We start from the raw sequence: 19,621 nt of genomic DNA on the forward strand, positions 1-19,621 counted from the left end.
TCAATGGCACGAGCGGGATTCGAACCCACGACTTCGGCTAGATACGCCGCTGCTCTACCGTGAGCCTTTTTTGAAAACGCATAAGGTGGGGTTGAGATAGGTAGTTGATGTCCGAGGGGATCGAGGTCACGATAGCTCACGGTAGAGCGGCGTATCTAGCCGAAGATCTTGGGTTCGAATCCCGCTCGTGCCATTGACTTTTTTTCATCTCAACTAAAAACCTTAATTAATTGTAATGTATTAATTGGTCAAGCGGACCACGAAATTAGTGAATTTTAAAAAAAGTGTTGTGTTCTTTAAACTTAGCAACGCTATTTGACTGTCAGATTTTATAACCTTGAAGTATTAACCGTATATTATAATATATATAATATACGGTTAATACTTCAAGGTTATAAAATCTGACAGTCAAATAGCGTTGCTAAGTTTAAAGAACACAACACTTTTNTTTATTTATTCTTCAAAACTTTCAAACAGTTGTAATACCACGGACATTGGATAAAATCCAAAGTTTTATGAATTTTTTAGTCGACCCGACATGCAAACGTTAGTAAGTACTAAGTTGGTAAAGTACAGTAAAAAAATAAATAAACATTAGCATTTGTAATTAACATTATTTCGCTTACATTTTAGTAAAGAGTTTTATGTCAGTAGAAATAATGAATAACACAATATATTTGCATTCTAAATTAAAACAAATAAAAATCAACGTGATTAAAATTACAATGTGTTATACCATACAGTCCCTTTTAGAATAATTTATTTTTGAATGATCAACGAAACTGTATCTGTTGGCGTCAAAGAAGTTTACACAAATTGTCTTTTTGTCATTTTTCTCATAATGTGCAATTCGATTATTGGAATGTCATGTGATAAGTTAAACTTTCGCGAACTTGTATTATCATTTACAACAAACATAAAAAAATTAAAAGTTTTCTTATTATTATTTCATCAAATCTGCAATAGAATCGGCGTAATAATTAGGGACAAGTAATGAATTGTTTTCTTCTTCAGCTTTCTTCGCATCTTCCAGGCTGGAAACACCCGTCAACACAAGAATGGTCGTCATGCCACACTGGTTACCCATAACAATATCAACTTCTAACCTAAAAAGTAACAAAAACAAATATAAAACAGAGCTAAATATTGGGAAATAAAGATGTGTATGTATTATATTTATTTTATTGATCATTTTAATATACACTGACCACTATATTCAAAACCTCATAAAATTCATACCACGTCCAATGCCACCGTTGATCAACGTGAAAGGAGGAAATACTCCACAAAAATATTTTTGGTAAAATTAACTTTCTCTGTTGAATTTTTTTTAAATTTTTTTGTTTAGCTATTTTATATTTTTCTTTATAAATATGCAATAATATGCAATAAACAACAAAAAGTTCAAATTATGACGATGGCAATTATTTTCTTTAAAAAAAAATACAAAGACGAGGGTGGCCACTTTTTGCATCTCAATTTATAAAGAATATCATTCGTTATGTTATGTGTTTTTTCGTGTTAATTTGTTCACGACAATCGGCAAAGCCATAACAGAAATATCGCATTGAAGATAAATGACTTCCATAATTGAAACTCGGTTCTGCACCTGAACGATAACTGTTGATGTGTGGAGCTGCTAGGTCACACTAGGTCGTACAAATTCGTGTTGACTAAAAGCCGTATCATATGCTACACATTGTAGCACGTCTAATTTACACCGAATTGACTCGCCATGTTGGATTTTTAGGAAAAATCAATTCATATTTTGATTGGTGAGGTCAATATAATTTAAAATCGTTTCGGACGATTTGAGCTCATCAGTGAAGGAACTTAAAGAAAATCAATAGTTATATCTTATTAAATCCATTATAGGGGGACCGCGGTAGCCGACTGGTTAGCATGAGAGACTCTCACGCCGCGGTCGTGGGTTCGATTCCCACCGTCGCCTCTGGCCCTTTTTTCCCGATAACCCCCAATTTGAACACACAAGAATTCGTACTATGGCTAATATGCAAGATCAGAAGGCAAAAAAAAAAAATCCATTATATTTAGTGGTCTATTGACCAAATTACTCCTTTCAATTAAATAATCTTTTTATGATGTTTTGTAGATCGACCTGCAGATAATCAATGTAGAGTTCAAATCTTCTTAAAGGTCTTTACTAGGTGAAAGAAAGACAAAAGTGTTGGGATCACCAAGCATTTGGCAACATTATGTTGCCATTATCAGAGCCTATTTATTAAGAAAAATATATATAATTGATTGTTGAATTTATATTAATTTTGTATATTTTTCTTAATAAATAGGCCCTGATGATGGCAACATAATGTTGCCGAAAGCTTGGTGATCCCAACACTTTTGTCTTTCTTTCACGTAGTAAAGACCTTAAAGAAGATTTGAACTCTACATTAATCTTTTTATGTTAAGTTTTGGTTGAAATGAAAAAATGAACTTTTTCATTTCAAACAAAACCTTACATAAAAAGATTAATTAATTGCTATATATTATCTTGATGTTAATAAAATTAAATTTTTAATAACAATTTATTAAAGAAAAAGGAAAATAACAATATTATTAAATTATGATAATATATTGACCTCAACAGTTAATCTTATGATTCTTCCTTCTTGAAGGTGGGATAATAGGTCATCTCAAAAAAACCACAACCAGTTTTTATCCACAACGTTTCGGATTTATTTGAATCCTTCCTCAGGTGAGTTAACGCAATGGTTAAAAAAGTGGTCGTCAGTCATTAATATTTTATAACAATTTATTTTAAAAAAAGAGCCAGTGTGGTACTTATTCAGACTAGAAACAAACGTTTTAATATTTTGAACCTGACTAGTTCAGTTTTTTGAGATGACCTATTATCCCACCTTCAAGAAGGAAGAATCATAAGATATGATAATATACACTTTACATAAAAAAACCACCTGTTTTTGCACGAAAAATGGCCAACTTTGGAATTGCATATTTTCTCATCCTTTTGAACCACAGACCTGCGCTACGTCCCATTTTTTTTAAAAACTTTATGGTGAACAAGATGGCTCTTGTAAATGTTCCTAGCTTCAGATTCATCAGTAATTTAAAAAATTCGGGAAGATTTTAATTTTTGCACTTTTTACGAAAACTTCAAATTAAGCTAGGAAATCGCCCTTGAGCGACGTCCTGTAGCCATCGATGAGAAACTTAAATAAACTTCCAAATGATCACCTTCAACTTCGAGGTCACGATAGCTCAAGTGGTAGAGCAGCGGCTTATCTAGCCGAAGATCGTGGGTTCGAATCCCGCTCGTGCCATTGACTTTTTTATCTCAACTAAAAGCCTTAATTAATTGTAGTTGATCATAATGTTGAAAATAAATTTCTTACGTACACCCAACAGTACTTCTATGTATCAGGACGTAAGGATTAGATAATCCAAATCATAAATTATCGGCTTTCTTAAAAAAATTTCGAATATCAACAGTGAATTTTATATTTACTTCATATCAGATTGTTAATTAAAAGGTAATGTATAAATATATCCTTTTAGATGTTGGGGAAAATAAATACCTTATTAGAGCGATGCATTTTTAATTAAACATTTACTACCGATTTACGAATATGTTCGATTTACTGTTAATGAACATAAGCACGGTTTTCATTAAATCATTTTGTTTCATTGCATTTTGGACGTGCTTTTCCGAGGTGCTAAAGAGATGAATTGGAATTACTCGCTAGTCAGGAATGATCAATAAAATCAACTGAGATGAATTATAAAACGTCAGAATACGTTGTTTTTTTACATGGGTAATTAAGTGCCATCCTTCACACGTTTTAGTGGATTAAAAAATGTTGTTTGTCATTACCATAACTTTCGTTTTATTTTAATTTTAATTACTAGCTTATATAATTATTTTGATAATCGATGAGAATATTATTACTCTTAAGTATTACATTTTATGGTTCATTGTCCGTGATTTATCCTGTTTTAGTGATAATTCGTCAAACCCAATGTTCATGAATTTGTAAAATATTTAAATTCTGTTTTAATCGCTTCTTCATTGTTTATTGTAGAACTAGGCCTTACCAGCTTTGAAATATTAAATTAAGAAAAAACCGCATTAATAATTTAGTAATATGTTTAAATTTATTGCGCATCATGTAGAATTATTTCAATTCAATTTTTTTTCTTGCGCAAAAAATTGAGTTGGGCTCACGGGGATAGAGGTCTTCTTCTGTGCACCCAAGCTAACAGTGTTGTGTATATAGTGTAAATATGATTACGGAGGTCGATGGGTTTCGGAAGTCATCCTTACGTATCTCCGACGAAGACGGCTTTTCCCCCCAGGGGTATCTGAGAGAGAAGGTAGGCCCGCGCGAATTCGCTAGGCTTGCCGATGTTAGTTGGAATTCTGCCGGTCACGGCCTCCACCGCAGCAGCCGTCGCCCCGACCCCTGTCGTATTGAAAATTAAAAAAAAAAGTTCAAATCAGAAATTACAAAAACAATCGCCTACCTGGAAGGAGGGCCATATCGCACTTTAATCTCACAAATTTATCTATGTGCGTCTGGACGTAGGAGATTTGCGGGTCTTGGACGTAGTTCACTAATTCAAATAGTTTGGTGAAATTGAAATCTATATCGTAGGCGAGAAGAACTGCGCCGACGTCCTTATTCAATTTCATCTCTACCAAATCCGTCATACCAGTAATTTTCTTCTGAAATCCCATTAAGATTATTGACCCACGTGTTGTGTGTTTCCAGCCTTGTCCATACATTCTGAGAGGTTATGTAGTCTATGTTCATGCCGTCCAACTCCTCTAAGATCCCTTTGCCTCCCGGAACAAACAATTTCTTATTTCCCAGAGTTTCCTTAAAATATTTCGCCGCCAATAAACTTGATGATATTATATCCTCCTATAACATAAATATAGTCAGTAAATAACAGTAGTGTTCAAAAAGTAAGTTTAGAGCATTAAAATTACTTCTATTTCAATTTCAAATCAGCACAGTTAAGTAGTTAATTATTTATATACTGACTAAAACGTTGAGAAGAATAATTGTGACAGTCCATGTGTAAAATTTTAAACAGTCATAACTTGGTTAATTTTAAATCAAACTTATTGAATTTATTTATTATGTTCGAAACAAATCTTCCTCTATAAACTAAACATAAAACCACGTATATTGATGAAAAATTAGGTATGATTTAGGTAGAAACCTATATAAACATTAAAGATTTGATTACTTATTCAATTTCTATGCTACAAGCTAAGGTTAACATTGGGAGAAAGAGAGATAAAGAGAGAGAGTTGAATGAATGTTGAATGAATATTGTTTTATTTGAAAAAATCCGCTAATTTAAGTTGCGGTTCTTACAACCAACGAGAATAAGGAATTAACGAAACAGAGAGAAGGAGAGAGAGAGAGAGAGTGATGAATGAATCTTGAATGAATATTGTTTTATTTTAAAAAAATCCGCTAATTTAGTCTCCGGTTCTTACAGCCAACGAGAATAAGAAAAAAATTAACGAAAAGAGAGAGAAGGAGAGAGAGAGAGTGATGAATGAATCTTGAATGAATATTGTTTTATTTTAAAAAATCCGCTAATTTAGTTTCCGATTCTTACAGCCAACGAGAATAAGAAAAAATTAACGAAAAGAGAGAGAAGGAGAGTTAGATAGAGACAGTGAGAAACCAATGTATTGTAGGAGAGAGAGTTTGAATAACCAAAATAATTATATAATAAACTGTTCTTTCTATGTAAGGTCTTGGTTAAGATAAAAAAGTCAGTGTCACGAGCTGGATTCGAACCCACAACCATCGGCTAAATACGCCGCTTCTCTACCATTTGAGCTACCGTGACTTCGATTCTCACGGACACCTACTCTCCATCTCAACCTACAACCGTTCGAATTTTCCCTCTTTTTGCCATTTTCAAATGTCGAATAAACAGGATTGGATTCTCAGCGACTTGTGATGTGGCCACGGGGAGGTATTTAGTGAAGTGATACTTCTTTTACTTTTTAAATATTAATCCATTTACGTTTTTGTGGTCAATTGACCAAGTTACTTCTTTCAATTAATTATTCTTTCTATGTAAGGTCTTGGTTGAGATAAAAAAGTCAGTGTCAAAAGCGGGATTCGAACCCATGACCACTTGAGCTATCGTGACTTCGATCCTCTCGGACCTTTTATCTCATAGGAATAATAATTTATTGAAAGAAGTAACATTGTACTAAAACGTATATGGATTATATAAGAATCCTGTACTTACTTATAATAATGTACGTCATAAATTTTACAATAAGACCCAAATATGATATAGTGCGTAATCCATATAGTTGTTCAAAACAATTGCAAGAGAGAAATATTTACAATATTGAAAAATTATATATCTACCACAATGAATTTATGAGTTTAGTCTAGTAGACTGGATAAGAGATCAGTATATTCTATATTAAAAATGTAGAATCAATTCTTTTCCTATTCTGTATTTTTATTATACAATCCCGATGATGATTACCCACGAGCCTTGATGGTTGGAAACAAAGCCGATTTTCAATTCTTATCGGAAACTTTCCATTAGAGATTACCTATTGGATCAAGAAAGCGTTTCACCCCATCTCCGGTTACATGCAAAATGGCTTTTTAAAACGGATGATGTAATGGTTTTTCTGGTCGGGTTTTCCTCCTTTTCTTAGCGATAAAAAAAACCATTACCTAGAAACATTAAACAAATTTAACGGGAATATATTATTTTAAAATAAAAAGCTTTTCAATAATTTAAAACTTCAAATTTGAAGGAATTTTAAGTTATTTTATTATTTATAACGCTTTTTATTATCACAAAAATGCTATATGATTAATGGCAATGTATGGTATACGCGTGGATTACAATCCTTCTGGTGGAAATTAACTTTAGTGGTGTATGACCAAATTATTTCTTTCAATTAATTAATCTTTTTATGTAAGGTTTTGGTTGAAATGAAAAAGGTAGTGTCACGAGCGGGATTCGAACCCACGACATTCGGCTCGATACGCCGCTCGTGACACTAACGTTTTCATTTCAACCAAAACCTTACATAAAAAGATTAATCATAACTTAAATTTGCATGAAATGTTAACTAAATAATTAATAATTTTGAAAAATAAGATCTTACATGAATTGCCTTTTTTTTTAATTTTTGTTTTACATTGAATTGGAAACTATTACATCAAAATGAATTCCGAGGTGAAATAAAAATTCAAATTCTCCTTCATCTTGATCAGTTCATTCTGAACTATTCCATAAATAAATTCATAAATGAATGAACTCTATTATTATTTTCTAATTCACTAGTTTCGTGGTCCGCTTGAAAAATCAATATACTACAATTAATTAAGGTTTTCCGTTGAGATAAAAAAGTCAATGGCACGAGCAGGATTCGAAATGACTGAAAAATGGCAAAAAGGAGGAAAAATTCAAAAAGGTGTGGTAGAGATGGGAAGTTGATGTCCGAGTGGATCGCGGTCACGATAGCTCAAGTGGTAGAGCAGCGGCGTATCAAGCCGAAGATCGTGGGTTCGAATCTCGCTCGTGCCATTGACTTTTTTATGTCAACTGAAAATCTTAATTAATTGTAATCTATTATTACTTTCTACAACATTACCAGACCTTTAATATCGATCTTACCTTTCCACTACTCACCAACTTCATAAAAGTTACCGGTTACATTGTCTAGAGGAGAAACCGTACGCGACTGGAGTGTTTTTAGAGGTTCATCAGGCCTTCGACAAAGTATGACATAACGGACTACCTCAAGGGGAGATTTTTCGTAAATCAGATTTTGGTGATAAAGGATGTGGTTTCAGGTGCCCAGAGGTTAATACTAGCTCTGTTCATGTAAACAATTTTTATGAGAATGTATTTACTGTTACATTAACAAGAGATTTATCTTCTAAAGTAGTTTCTCTACCTATCAACCAAATGTTTACGATTGAAAAGTGGAGCAATCTTTGGAAAATAAAGTGTAATGTCTCAACGTCACAATACATCACTTTGACACTAGCTTTATCATCTCAGCCAAGACCTTAGATAAAAATAATAATTAATTAAAATATTTAGCATGACCAATTACGCCCGCGAAACATGTATGGAATAAAAAGTTATATTTGAGAATTGTCCAAATTGTAAGGGTTTATGAACACAAAGATTAATTGTAACTACATCGGTTATTCAGGATTAATTTCTTTGAATGGTAACAAGGATTTTGTAGTTAATAAATTATTGCGAATTACAAAACTCCAAACCTTAAACGGATAGAAACTACATTAAAATCTTAGGGATCGACTTCTCTCATTTCCAAGGAGGAAAGCAATGCTTTAACATTTCATAAGGCATACCCTGCCCTCGCTCCATTTTATTCCCTCGAATTGGTAGAGTGCCTTGTCGGGCAATTAAGTTTTCAAGCAAACGACATTCTTTTGTTTTCCTTCGGGCTAAACTTTAGATGCAAGATTGGCCACAGCGGATACAAGATTTAGGGCCCTGGTGGAAAACTATAGAATCGGAGTGAGCCGGGCAAAAAACTTTATATATATCACTCTTGATTTTATTCTACTCATGCCCGTGGGATTTCCATCGTATTTCTATATTTCCACCTATAACAAATTGTGTTCAGCATAATTCGAGAATTCGTCGAGAAACGTCGGCGGTTAGAACAATGATCGAATTAAATAAAACCACCTCAGTGAGATAGACCGATTTGGATTGGGTTTGATTCCCTGGAATATTCGCCTCGTTTGCATCAGACAGAAAATGGAATATCGTTCCGGAGACAAAATACCGCCATTCACGCATCACGTACCCCCATCAATATTACATTACACAAGGAACAATACAACCCGGCTTACAGAAAATCGACTTTTAACTTCTTCAGAAATGTTGACGTCACTCCAGGACCACACTCTTGTTTGTGTGAAATAATGAAATATTGTTATTAAAAACAATTCCTTCAAAAACATCAAAAATAGATAATTAGCAAGAGAAAATTGTGAATATATTAATTAAAATAATAAAAAATAAATAATTTATTATTGCTCTTCATTTAGTTTGTAGATCATAAGACAATTTTTGCCTTGAGGAAAACATGCAGTTTCTTCGTTGGGCATTTGAGAAATCTAACATCTAAATCTGGACTATGAAACCATAATGTTTCATCTAAAGCAGCTATTTACAAAGGTATTACGTTCGGCGTTTTTCTACAAAGGGTGAGTTTACAGTCTGTCCCCCTTATTTACTTTAATTAGGGCGTTTTTGGGAAAAGCTTTGATACCCACAGTTTTGATCTAACTCTCCAGGGATTGGGTTGAAATTGAACTATTTCAAATGGCAAGATACGCATCAATGTACATTTTGTGAAAGGTTTCCTGACGCTAAATTTATCGGTGCAAACGGTGTTTAAGTTGGAGCAACCATTCTTAAGTTATTAAGAAAAACGTATTTCTGAACATTGTTTTCCGGAAAAACGGTATATTCTCCAACTTCTTCAACGAAGAACCAATTTATTTATCATTTTAGTTGATAGTAAATTAATTGTTTACATGTTTCAAAATATGGCAACAATTTGCTCACGACAAAAAATTTACTTTCGCTATTAAACAACCATTTTGTTTATAAATTTATTATTAAAATTGGAATAACTACGTTAACACAATCTTGTCCAGATATGTTGGGATGATCCGAGACGATGGGGTCTCTCACTATCTAAAGTTGCATGAAAAGTGAATAGCTAATGAAGATAATCTGTGTTTTTGTGTGACAAGTTCGTTATTTTCTGAAAACGAAATTAAAAATCGCACTATCTTGTCTGAATCTCAATAATATTTACATACAAAAAAATGATAAAATATAAAAAAAACTGAAGTAAATAAGTAAGTAAGTTTTCTTCGTAAATTAAATTAAAATGAAATTTGTTAGCGCCTTCGTGTCAGAGCATTAATAGTCATAGAATATTTACGATTGCAAATAATAATATTATTTATAGCAACTTTACGATTCTTCGAAATCCATTAGAGTTCGTGGCCCAATTAACCAAATAACTTTTTTAAACTAATTATTCTTTATGTAAGGTATTGGTTGAGATAAAAAAGTCAGTTCACGAGCGGTATTCGAACCCACGACCTTCGGCTAAATACGACGCTGCTCTATCACTTGAGCTACCGAGACTTAGATCCACTCGGGCAACTTCCCGTCGTGGGTTTGAATCCCGCTCGTGACACTGATTTTTTTTATCTCAACCAATACCTTACATAAAGATTAATTAGTTAAAAAAGTTATTTGGTCAATCGGACCACGAACTCTAAGGATTTAAAAAGTAAAAATGAAGTATATCTTCGCTAATGCTCTCCGTGGTCCGTTTGTCGCCGAGAATCGAATAGATTACACGACATTTGAAGAAAGGCAAAAAGGAGGGAATATTCGAAAGGTGGGTTGAGATGGGAAGTTGGTGTCCGAGTGGATCGAACTCACGGTAGCTCAAGTGGTAGAGCAGCGGCGTATTTAGCCGAAGGTCGTGGGGGTCGAATCCCGCTCCTGACACTGACTTTTTTATCTCAACCAATACCTTACATAAAGATTCTTCGAAATGTTGACTCATTACAAATTAGTTTGTCGATAATACATACATTTAATTATACAATCAACGGATAAAGCAACTAGCTGATGTCCAATTGAATTATCAATACCCGTCAGTTTTGGAAAATTCATATATTAATTGTTTTATGTTGTATGAACTGATTGAATTTAATAGGCGGTTCTCTGTTACAATATAAAAATACTTTCTGTATTTCTAAAAAGATTTTTTTTAATGTTCTCAATGAAGTACTCTTAGCTAAAACTAATTTCTTATAGAAGAAAGAAACGTCATTATTTCTTTATTTCATAAATTTTCTACAAAAATAACGGTATAATTTTCCTTATAAAATTATTGTGAAATAATTTTCTAAAAATATAAAGCTACATATTAGGAGGTTCGTTATTTCACTATTTGTCTTTTACAGATCTACTTACTATTTTACAAGAAATAGCTTAAAACTTAAATATTCTGTAAAAAGGGGAGGGGGAGCAAAGAAGTTGTAAAACAGTGAATAAAAACTCGAGTAACGGCTAGAGTTGATATCCCAAAGAAAAAACTGGAGATTAAACTGGATTCGAAGTAAATATAAAATATGAAACTATTTAGTGCTATAAAAGATAAAGACTGGAAAAAACCAATAAAAGCAGGAAAACTAACAAAAGCCTAATACACTTTGATCAATCGAAAGTTAATATTGACTCGTCTAAAACACAATCGAAATTATCAAATATTTAGTTTCATTTTTTTTAAATCTAATAAACAGTGCGTGGTGATTAGTGACCGTTAATCGATAATTATTCAGAAATCGCGAGATGCGGTCTGGTGGCACTCTCAACACGACAAGCAAGAATGGCACAATTACACAGAAGACAAACACTTTGAGCCCTGAAGATGATCTCAATAAAGGTCGAAACGTTGGCACGATAAAGAAAATGTTTTTCTGAATCCTACATCACACCAGACCGCATCTCACGATTTCTGAATAACTAATAAACAGTTATTATAAACATAAGGTTAATTACTAGTTGTTACCACCCCAGGAAGGAGAGTGCAGTGTGGTTTGCCATGAGATGCCCACAAAAATTTGGATGATAGTAAACTGTAAATTTAGTAAATTATCGCAAAAATGGGTTTCCTATTTCACTACGTTGACATTTTTGTTATACTTTTCGCAAAGCGAACTTGTCGCACCAAATCCAGCTTATATATTTGGTATACATTTTTAATCAATTTGAAATCGCTTTTAAATTCAACATTTAATTGATTAAATAAAGAGTCATCTACTTAACTAATTCTATCCAATTTATTGCCTTAACCACCTTATATAACATATAAACGAAGTATCTACATCTTTCTTCAACATTAAAAATTTAAGAACATAAAAAATATCTCCAATCTTCAAACAGCCAGTAAATAAGAACAGATAACGATAAACGGCAAAATAAATAGCCTATTGGTTAGTAACTAGTTATTAATAAACAATAAATTATTAAAATAGGTCAAACTACTTTTCTTATTTATTTTAAAGTCGGTTCCCATTTGTTGACTGATTAAAGATATGAAATAATTTTATGTTGATATATTTTATTGTTGTACAATTGGAATATTTCGTAAATTGTAGGACGATTTCAATCACCACATGATCTTGATATTAAAATTTCGAATAAACAAATCGTCAATTTTTTGCAATTTTTAAAGCAAAAATTTTATATGTCTAATAAGCAGTTATGCACACAAGTACAAAAAAACTGGATGTATTTTGTCATTTATTTCAAACTATATGAATGTATTTTTATATGTTATATTACAACATATTTATTTTAATGTATACCAAATTAAACGGGATAAGAATTTCATGAGTTTTAATAAATATTTAATTATGATGGTTTTAAAGAAAATTCACCAAACACAGGAAAATCATTTAGTGATTGATTATCTTTTATCTAACAATTTATTCTGGAATTTATTCAAGTAGTTTTTATATAAACTGGTTATGGCTTTTAATGGTTTTAAATGGCTTTTACATAATTGTCCATATGTACAACACATGTAAATGTTCAACTCAAAGGGTTGTCACTACCCGATGTACTGACCCTAGGGTCTATATCTCAGGGGAGTTCACTTACCCCGTTATGTGGCTGGTTCGCTAGTGTCCCCCTTAAGCCAGATTCCCAGGAGATCGTCGCTTCCCAATCAACGAGGCTTCAACGAGAGCTGGCGACAGCAAGGTCAATTCAGCCCCAAACGCATGCAAACTATAGTCTAAATAATACTCGGTAACTAAATTCGGTAAGACGTAAGTATTAATAATCAAATCTAAATTAGGATCGATGGGAGGGGTGATGGTTAGTTTATATTTCCACTTCACTCACATTAATGAATACACACACTCATACTAAACACATATCACAAAACACATAAAACCTAACTATATGTAATAAAGAAATCTCTTATGTCCTCCAAAATGCGGAACAGGGAACCGGAAACTCGCTACCGTAGCCATTCTTAAATTTGGCGGCTTGACACGCTCTGTGTCAGCAGCCAAGACATGGCAAACTTTTGTAATGGGGAACACATCGAGAAACCTTTCTTTGCATAAGGGTCACCTGCGCAGGCTTTGACCCAGCAGCAGGTGCCCGTGTGTGAACCGCGTATGATCTATTTTCAATCGGCAAAGGACGATTCCTCGTTTTTTACTCAGGTTCTCAGGCACGCAAGAGCCTCTTGGACGACCCCGCCCACTAACGCTTTCATCTTTCTTGCAGCGATCCTGAGGTCTTATCGCGACAATACATTCGCTAGGGTAGGACGTCCCGGTTTTCGCTGCCTCTTCCGCACGTTCGTTACCCTCCAGGTCGTCGTGTCCGGGAATTCAGACAAAACGTCCGTTTTTCCGAGGCGCTCCACCTCGGCGTATTTTTCTAGCAAGAGCTCGACGAGAGGTTCACCGAGAGGCCGAGCCTTCCTCGATCCGCAGCCCCGAAAGGGTGCCAAGAGTGATATGTTCAGCGGGGTATAAGTTGCACTGAGGAGGCAAATGAAATCAACACGCAACACCATCGCCGGTCTTGGACCTGTCTGTAAATACTAAACGAAAACCGGAGTATTTATTTCTAAGTTCAATTAACTTAGCCTTGCAGGTATATGAGTAATGCCGGAAAGATCCGGTGGCTGTCGGTCGATACTCCGTCCAGAGCACCATCCTCCCTAATTCTTCACCGAAACAAATCCCGAGAGGTAGACGACGGGCACTTGAGGATCATTCTAGCGGGGGCATGCCCCTGGTAAGTTGCTCTCTCCGAAGTTTGGGATGCAATACCCTCAGCTCGCAGCACCGGCTGGCCAAGAGTATTTTTCTAAGACAATGATATTAGAGCCTATCAAGCTTTCTGAGGTGCGTTTTTCGGACTGAGGCATAGATCCTATATCCTTAGAAGATACTCGAAGAAAGCCACGAGTCAAATATTCTCAACAGGGTCTTTCTCTCCACTCCCCACCTAAAGTGATCAACGATATTCAACTACGTGAGGAATTATCCTTATTGCTGATGATAAATATTTGTAAAATTAATAAAATCATAATTCTTTCTTGTCCTTTCGTACAATATTATTCTTCTCGTCGTAGAACTAATTTTAAGTTTAGAGATTATTTGGAGATCGTGAGATGCGGTCTGGTGTGACGTAGGTAAAGAAAAACATTTTCTTTATCGTGCCAACATTTTATCTTAAGTTTAAAAATAATCTAATAATAAGCTTTCAATTAATTAAGGTTTTTAGTTGAGATAAAAAAGTCAGTGTCAGGAGCGGGATTCGAACCCACGACCTTTGGCTAGATTCACCGCTACTCTACCACTTGAGCTATCGTGACTTCGTTCCACTCGGACACCAACTTCCCATCTCAACCACACCTTTTTTGAATTTTCCCTCCTTTTTGCCATTTTTCAAACATTTCGAATCCCGCTCGTGCCATTGACTTTTTTATCTCAACTGAAAACCATAATTAATTGAAAGATATTAATTGGTCAAACGGACCACAAAAACTAGTGAATTTAATAATCAAGTAAGTTAAAAGTTTAGTTAGATTAGTTAAAAGATAGTTACTATTTTTGTAAAGATATTATTGTTGAAATGAATTATTTAGTCTGTCCAGAAGCAAGGTCAGAAAGTCCAAAACTTTCTTTATAAATAAATAATAACAAATGTTCAATAGTGCAAAGTTTTGACAAGTAGACAATTTACTAGTAACACTCCTGGTTTTGTCAAAAACTACTCAACCTAGAAATGCAACTTTAAACTTTTCTTGAGCAAAAGATCTACTTTCTAACATGGCAATAATTAAAGTTTTTGTCAATTACTTAAAATAATAAAAACGAACTTTTTCAAATGGTAACCAACATTTTGATTTGAAGATTCATTCATCAGATCCTTTCTATTTTATCGCAAATTATACCTAAAAAATTGTCCGCCATTGTTTTGAAGTCAAAAATGAACTTTTATTTACCATTTCCATTTGGCATACTACTTAAGCCTACTGGAATATTTGGTGTGTGTTATTAAATAAAAAATAAACTGTAGGAAGTTTAACCCTGGAGGAAATGTTCTTTGGCAGAAGCTTGGTTTCACCTTGATCTTCAAACAATTCTGCGATCAACCAAGGAGAATTTTGAAGAAAATCTGGTTATTGTATCGTAAAAAAAGACCGAATATTTTGGTTAATACTATTGTTAAATAGAGTTAGTTTATTTATATTGTGTTTTTTCTATAAGCTATCTAAATTTGCGGTAGATATTTAAGAAAATCGGGTTACTATATCGTAAAGGAAGGACAAACATTTTGATTAGCAATTTAAAATAGAGTTAATATATTTGAATTGTGTTCTTTTCTATGAGCTATCTAAATTTACCTGAATTTATCTAAATTATTTTTAAATTTCAAATAAATGTTTATGACATTGAGTTAACCAAAATAGGAATAAGGTAAATAATACAATACCTATAACCTTACACTATTACATGTCTGTAAAATCAAATTTAAAAAAGTAGTATTGGTTTTATCATTGACGCAAATCTATGAGCCAGAGAAATAATTGTTAATATAAATACTCTAATTTAATAAAAATATTCAAAATTTTGACTTTATGGTTCACACAATTACCGATATTCGAAATAAATTGCATATAACCAGTACCTTTTTTAGAAATGGAAACGATCTACTTAAGACCCTGTGAATTTCCTTTCTGGAAGCGGCGCAATTATTGGTGAATAATTTTATTATTTTCCCTGAAGCGTGCAGTTTTTTCATAACATCCTCGGCATGAGGGACCAACACGGGTCCATTGAAAATCACACCTGAAAAAAAGCAGAAATACCATTTTATCTATGAAATTTGTCGATGGTTCTCAGCATAAATTTGGTGCGTTGGGAATACATCGTTAAATAATCATGAGATGAACCGCCGTCACGTCCGTTGATACGCACTAGATCATTTCAACCCTGAATTAAATATTAAGCTGGCAATCAACGTCAAGTCACGCTAACTTAATAATGACTTTCTTAGACTAGTTCAAAAATATTAGAATTAGCTTAAAATAATAAAACTTATTATATAATTTAATGGATGGCTTGAATACATCTCTCATTCACGTAAAATTTTATATAAACTGCACAAAAAAGAATAGGGATAATTGTAATTTATTCTTATTCTATTAATTTTAATTAAATTAACCGATATTCTTGTTAGTTGGATAAAATAAAATAGAAAATACAAACCAAAACGTACAAATGTTTTAATAACGGATTTACTTAAGAAGAGACGTAGTAAACTTGAAGATTACTCATTTTGTAAACATACACTTTTTCTCGTCTATTAATTTGTCTGTCCATTTTAATCCAGTTGAATTTTCTATAACCATGGAAAAACACCTTGAAACAGAAGTTTGCAAAACTATTGTGAGAATAAGTCATCGAGGTCACGGGCAAGTGGATATCGCACAGGCAGTTGGCATTTCTCAGAGCATGATCTCCCGGGCTTTAGCCCGATTCCGAGTGACTGAAGTGCCAATAGGAGGCCTGGTAGCGGATCTCAGCGCATTGCGACGCTAAGGGAGGACAGAAATATAGTCTTGCTACAAGACCCCCCTTTCCACAGTGCCCGCCAGATCCTAAATGAAGTACAATATGTTTGGGCAAGGCTTCTATCAACACAAACGATTCTTAAACTCACATTGTATGCCCTTTAAGACGACCTTCAGCAAACAGCCCGCCCCCAGCAACCCAGGTGAAAATGGTGCATTCTTTCCCAATCTTGCTCGACGCCCAAACAAAGACATGAGGATCTTTCAAGACCGCCCTAGCCCTAGGGGCCATATCAGTCTCCCATGCGAGCACGGGATCTTTTCACAAGAAGGGAGGCGACACTCTTGGGTCGGGAGGAGGGTGCATACATTAGATTTTCACATCGAGCCTTGGCCCTTCTGCACGGCTGGGTCGGAGAAGACAGCTCTATCGAAACCCCGAGTGGAGGCGCACCCCTAGCGTAGGTACTTACGACAGACGGGCCGCGATCGGTTTTTTGTTTAAGTGAAATACTTACCACCGTCCAGAGGTACCCCCTGGGCTAATCTCAAGGTAATGTTCTCACCACGTACCACTACGAGTCCGACCTCAAATGCGTGCAGTTAGGCTTGGAAAGTGCTTGCGCCATAGTTTCTTAATTCTCGCATATAGGACTCTCATAGTGCTGTCCGCGAAGTGTAACTGACTCAAACCCGGCAGTTAATTGTGGCAAGGATCATTTCAGAGGTTCGCCAAACTGTCTACTGATTTAGACTGCTTGCCGGGCACTCACGGCTAGAATATGGTGCATCGAGCGCCTGGAAGAAAACACCAATTGGATTGCTGTTATGTGCACTGATAAGTTTCTATCTGCTTAGTGACAGCAGGCGCGGAAGTGTCTACTGAGAACAGGGTATGCGCACAATGCTCCAGTTCGTGCTCCTTTCAATGCAGTTTGGAGGAGGCGATGTGATCTGCGCTGGGATTGACACTGGAGGAGAAATGTACTCCATATTTTTGAAGGCAACCTCACCGCAGTCATGAACAATAATTTATCGAGGAATACAAATTGGCAGGGATTTTCGATATCTGGTTGGTAATGCCAGACGTCATATAGGCAGAATTGTTCACCAATGTTTAGAAAACCTATGGATACCGTCTGCCTCTTCCCCCATTATCTCCAGATCTCAATCCCATTGAGCACATGTGGGATACGTGCACAGGAAATTTTTCGATCACCACAGCCAGTTGACCTGCAACAACTGAGTGTAGCGTTGCAACAGCTATGGAGTAAAATTCCTTATGCAATTAGTGACAACCTTATTAGCAGTATCCCTAACAGGTGCACAGAGGTTTTAGTTAACAGAAGTCTTTATACTCGGTATTAATTGTTTAAAAAAAATTATTGTGGTTAATAAACAAAATTATGGAATTAAAACCTTCTATATTGTTATTTTTCACCATTACTTAATTAAATTTCCCTTCAATAAAAAACATAATAATTTCTAATAAATTGTAATACAATTTATAATAAAAACAGAATAAAAATGCTAGGGAATACAACAAAATTTCCAATATCCCCCTACTCATTTCTGCGCAGTTTAGTTATACAACGGTATAGTTTTTCACTATCGTTTGATCGTATTTATCGGAGTATTTCGCCGCTGTTTGTGTTTTATCTGAAATCTATGTGGTCTACGTGAATTTAAGACCGGAACACGGTTTTTCTCTTTTGTCCCGCAAATGGTCCGACAAAGAGATGGTGAGTAATGGCCAAACGGCTGACAACATCTCATAACTACTTCACTCAATCTAACTTTCCATCGCACACCTACCAAAACCTAAATAGTTTTTAACGTTCCATTCTAAATTGTTTCTTATTTCCTACTATTCAATTGTAGGTTTTTAAATTTACAACAAAACCTATCAATTTATTTTTTTTAGTCTTCTAAACTCATTGAAGAATGAAATTTATCATGAAGTTTGATAGTATTTTTTGGTCTGTGGGATTTGATAATTGAACTTTTTTAGTTTTACATAATCACACCAAAATTACAATTACGTGGATCTTTAAGTATGATGCAAGGTCGTTCAACTATTCTCAGGCGAACTAATAAATTCACGATTTAAAAACCCAGAACCACTTTAATTACATAACGGTATATTTACCTGCGTCTGTTCATTCAGTAAAATGTGATACGTTTGTGGGCACTAAAATGGCACATTTTGACGAAAATCACTAAAGAATTTTATCTCAAAAACATTTTAGTAGTATGTAATATTAAACCTTTATTTCTTATTCAGCAATCATTTCTATTGAAAAAATATATTTATTTTGCTTTTTTTTCGCAACTGACTCACATTTAGGCAAAAACTATTTCTGTTTTTAATAAAATAAGTAACAATATTTTGTTATAGTCGAACTGGCAATATTGAGAAGGTAAACGTATAATTATCCACTTTTTTCAGTGAAAAACTTGAAATTTAAAATTACTATGTAACATTATTTCAAGTGCACCTATTTTTGCTGCTTACATGCCCAATTGCAGTAAAAATATTTAACTTTAAATAATTATTGTTAAAGCCAAACAACAAAACTGCCCAACCTGTAAAATTATAATGAGTTTATATTTTTGTTATCTAAAGTTAACAAATTATAACAAAAATTAAATTTAACATTATTATCATAAATATTTCCGGGCTGATATTTTTCCATGATTTACCATCTATATCGAAAACGAAATAGTCGTGGTCATCCACGATCCTCGCTCTTTCCTCGTTGGGCAGGTCGATAAAATGGAGCATCTCTCTCGGCGTCCTCTGGACAACTGGCTACATAGAAAAAAATCCTCTTTTGTTACTGATAACGCGAGTGGAAAAATGGGAGAAGCAACATGCCGCGGGGTTATCATCAAATCTCTCCCACACATGAACAAAAGAACCGAAGCTTTCAGTGATTATAC

The 19,621-nt window shown here is 34.3% G+C and overlaps 2 protein-coding genes across 3 annotated transcripts in view; one reads left to right on the top strand and one right to left on the bottom strand.

The window, feature by feature from the left end:
• The window catches only part of LOC106663799, a 162,704-nt gene that overhangs the window by 21,299 nt on the left and 121,784 nt on the right, over positions 1 to 19,621 (top strand). The window lies entirely within an intron of this gene.
• On the bottom strand, positions 589 to 19,571 carry LOC106663906 (pyridoxal phosphate phosphatase-like). 2 transcript variants are annotated; one of them, XM_014389141.2, is made up of 6 exons: positions 19,382 to 19,568; positions 15,793 to 15,953; positions 4,764 to 4,904; positions 4,504 to 4,705; positions 4,304 to 4,442; positions 589 to 1,106 (listed from the first exon to the last, which is right to left on the bottom strand). In XM_014389141.2, the coding sequence occupies exons 1-6, from the start codon at positions 19,461 to 19,463 to the stop codon at positions 944 to 946; spliced, it is 888 nt and encodes a 295-aa protein (XP_014244627.1). In that variant the 5' UTR covers positions 19,464 to 19,568; the 3' UTR covers positions 589 to 943. The 2 variants fall into 2 exon arrangements, with proteins under 2 accessions (XP_014244627.1, XP_024082606.1); XM_024226838.1 differs by having other exon boundaries at positions 1,025 to 1,106; positions 4,272 to 4,442; positions 19,382 to 19,571.

This window comes from Cimex lectularius, unplaced genomic scaffold, assembly GCF_000648675.2.
Source record: "Cimex lectularius strain Harlan isolate CLEC.00 unplaced genomic scaffold, Clec_2.1 scaffold7, whole genome shotgun sequence".
In the NCBI taxonomy this organism is placed as follows: domain Eukaryota; kingdom Metazoa; phylum Arthropoda; class Insecta; order Hemiptera; family Cimicidae; genus Cimex; species Cimex lectularius.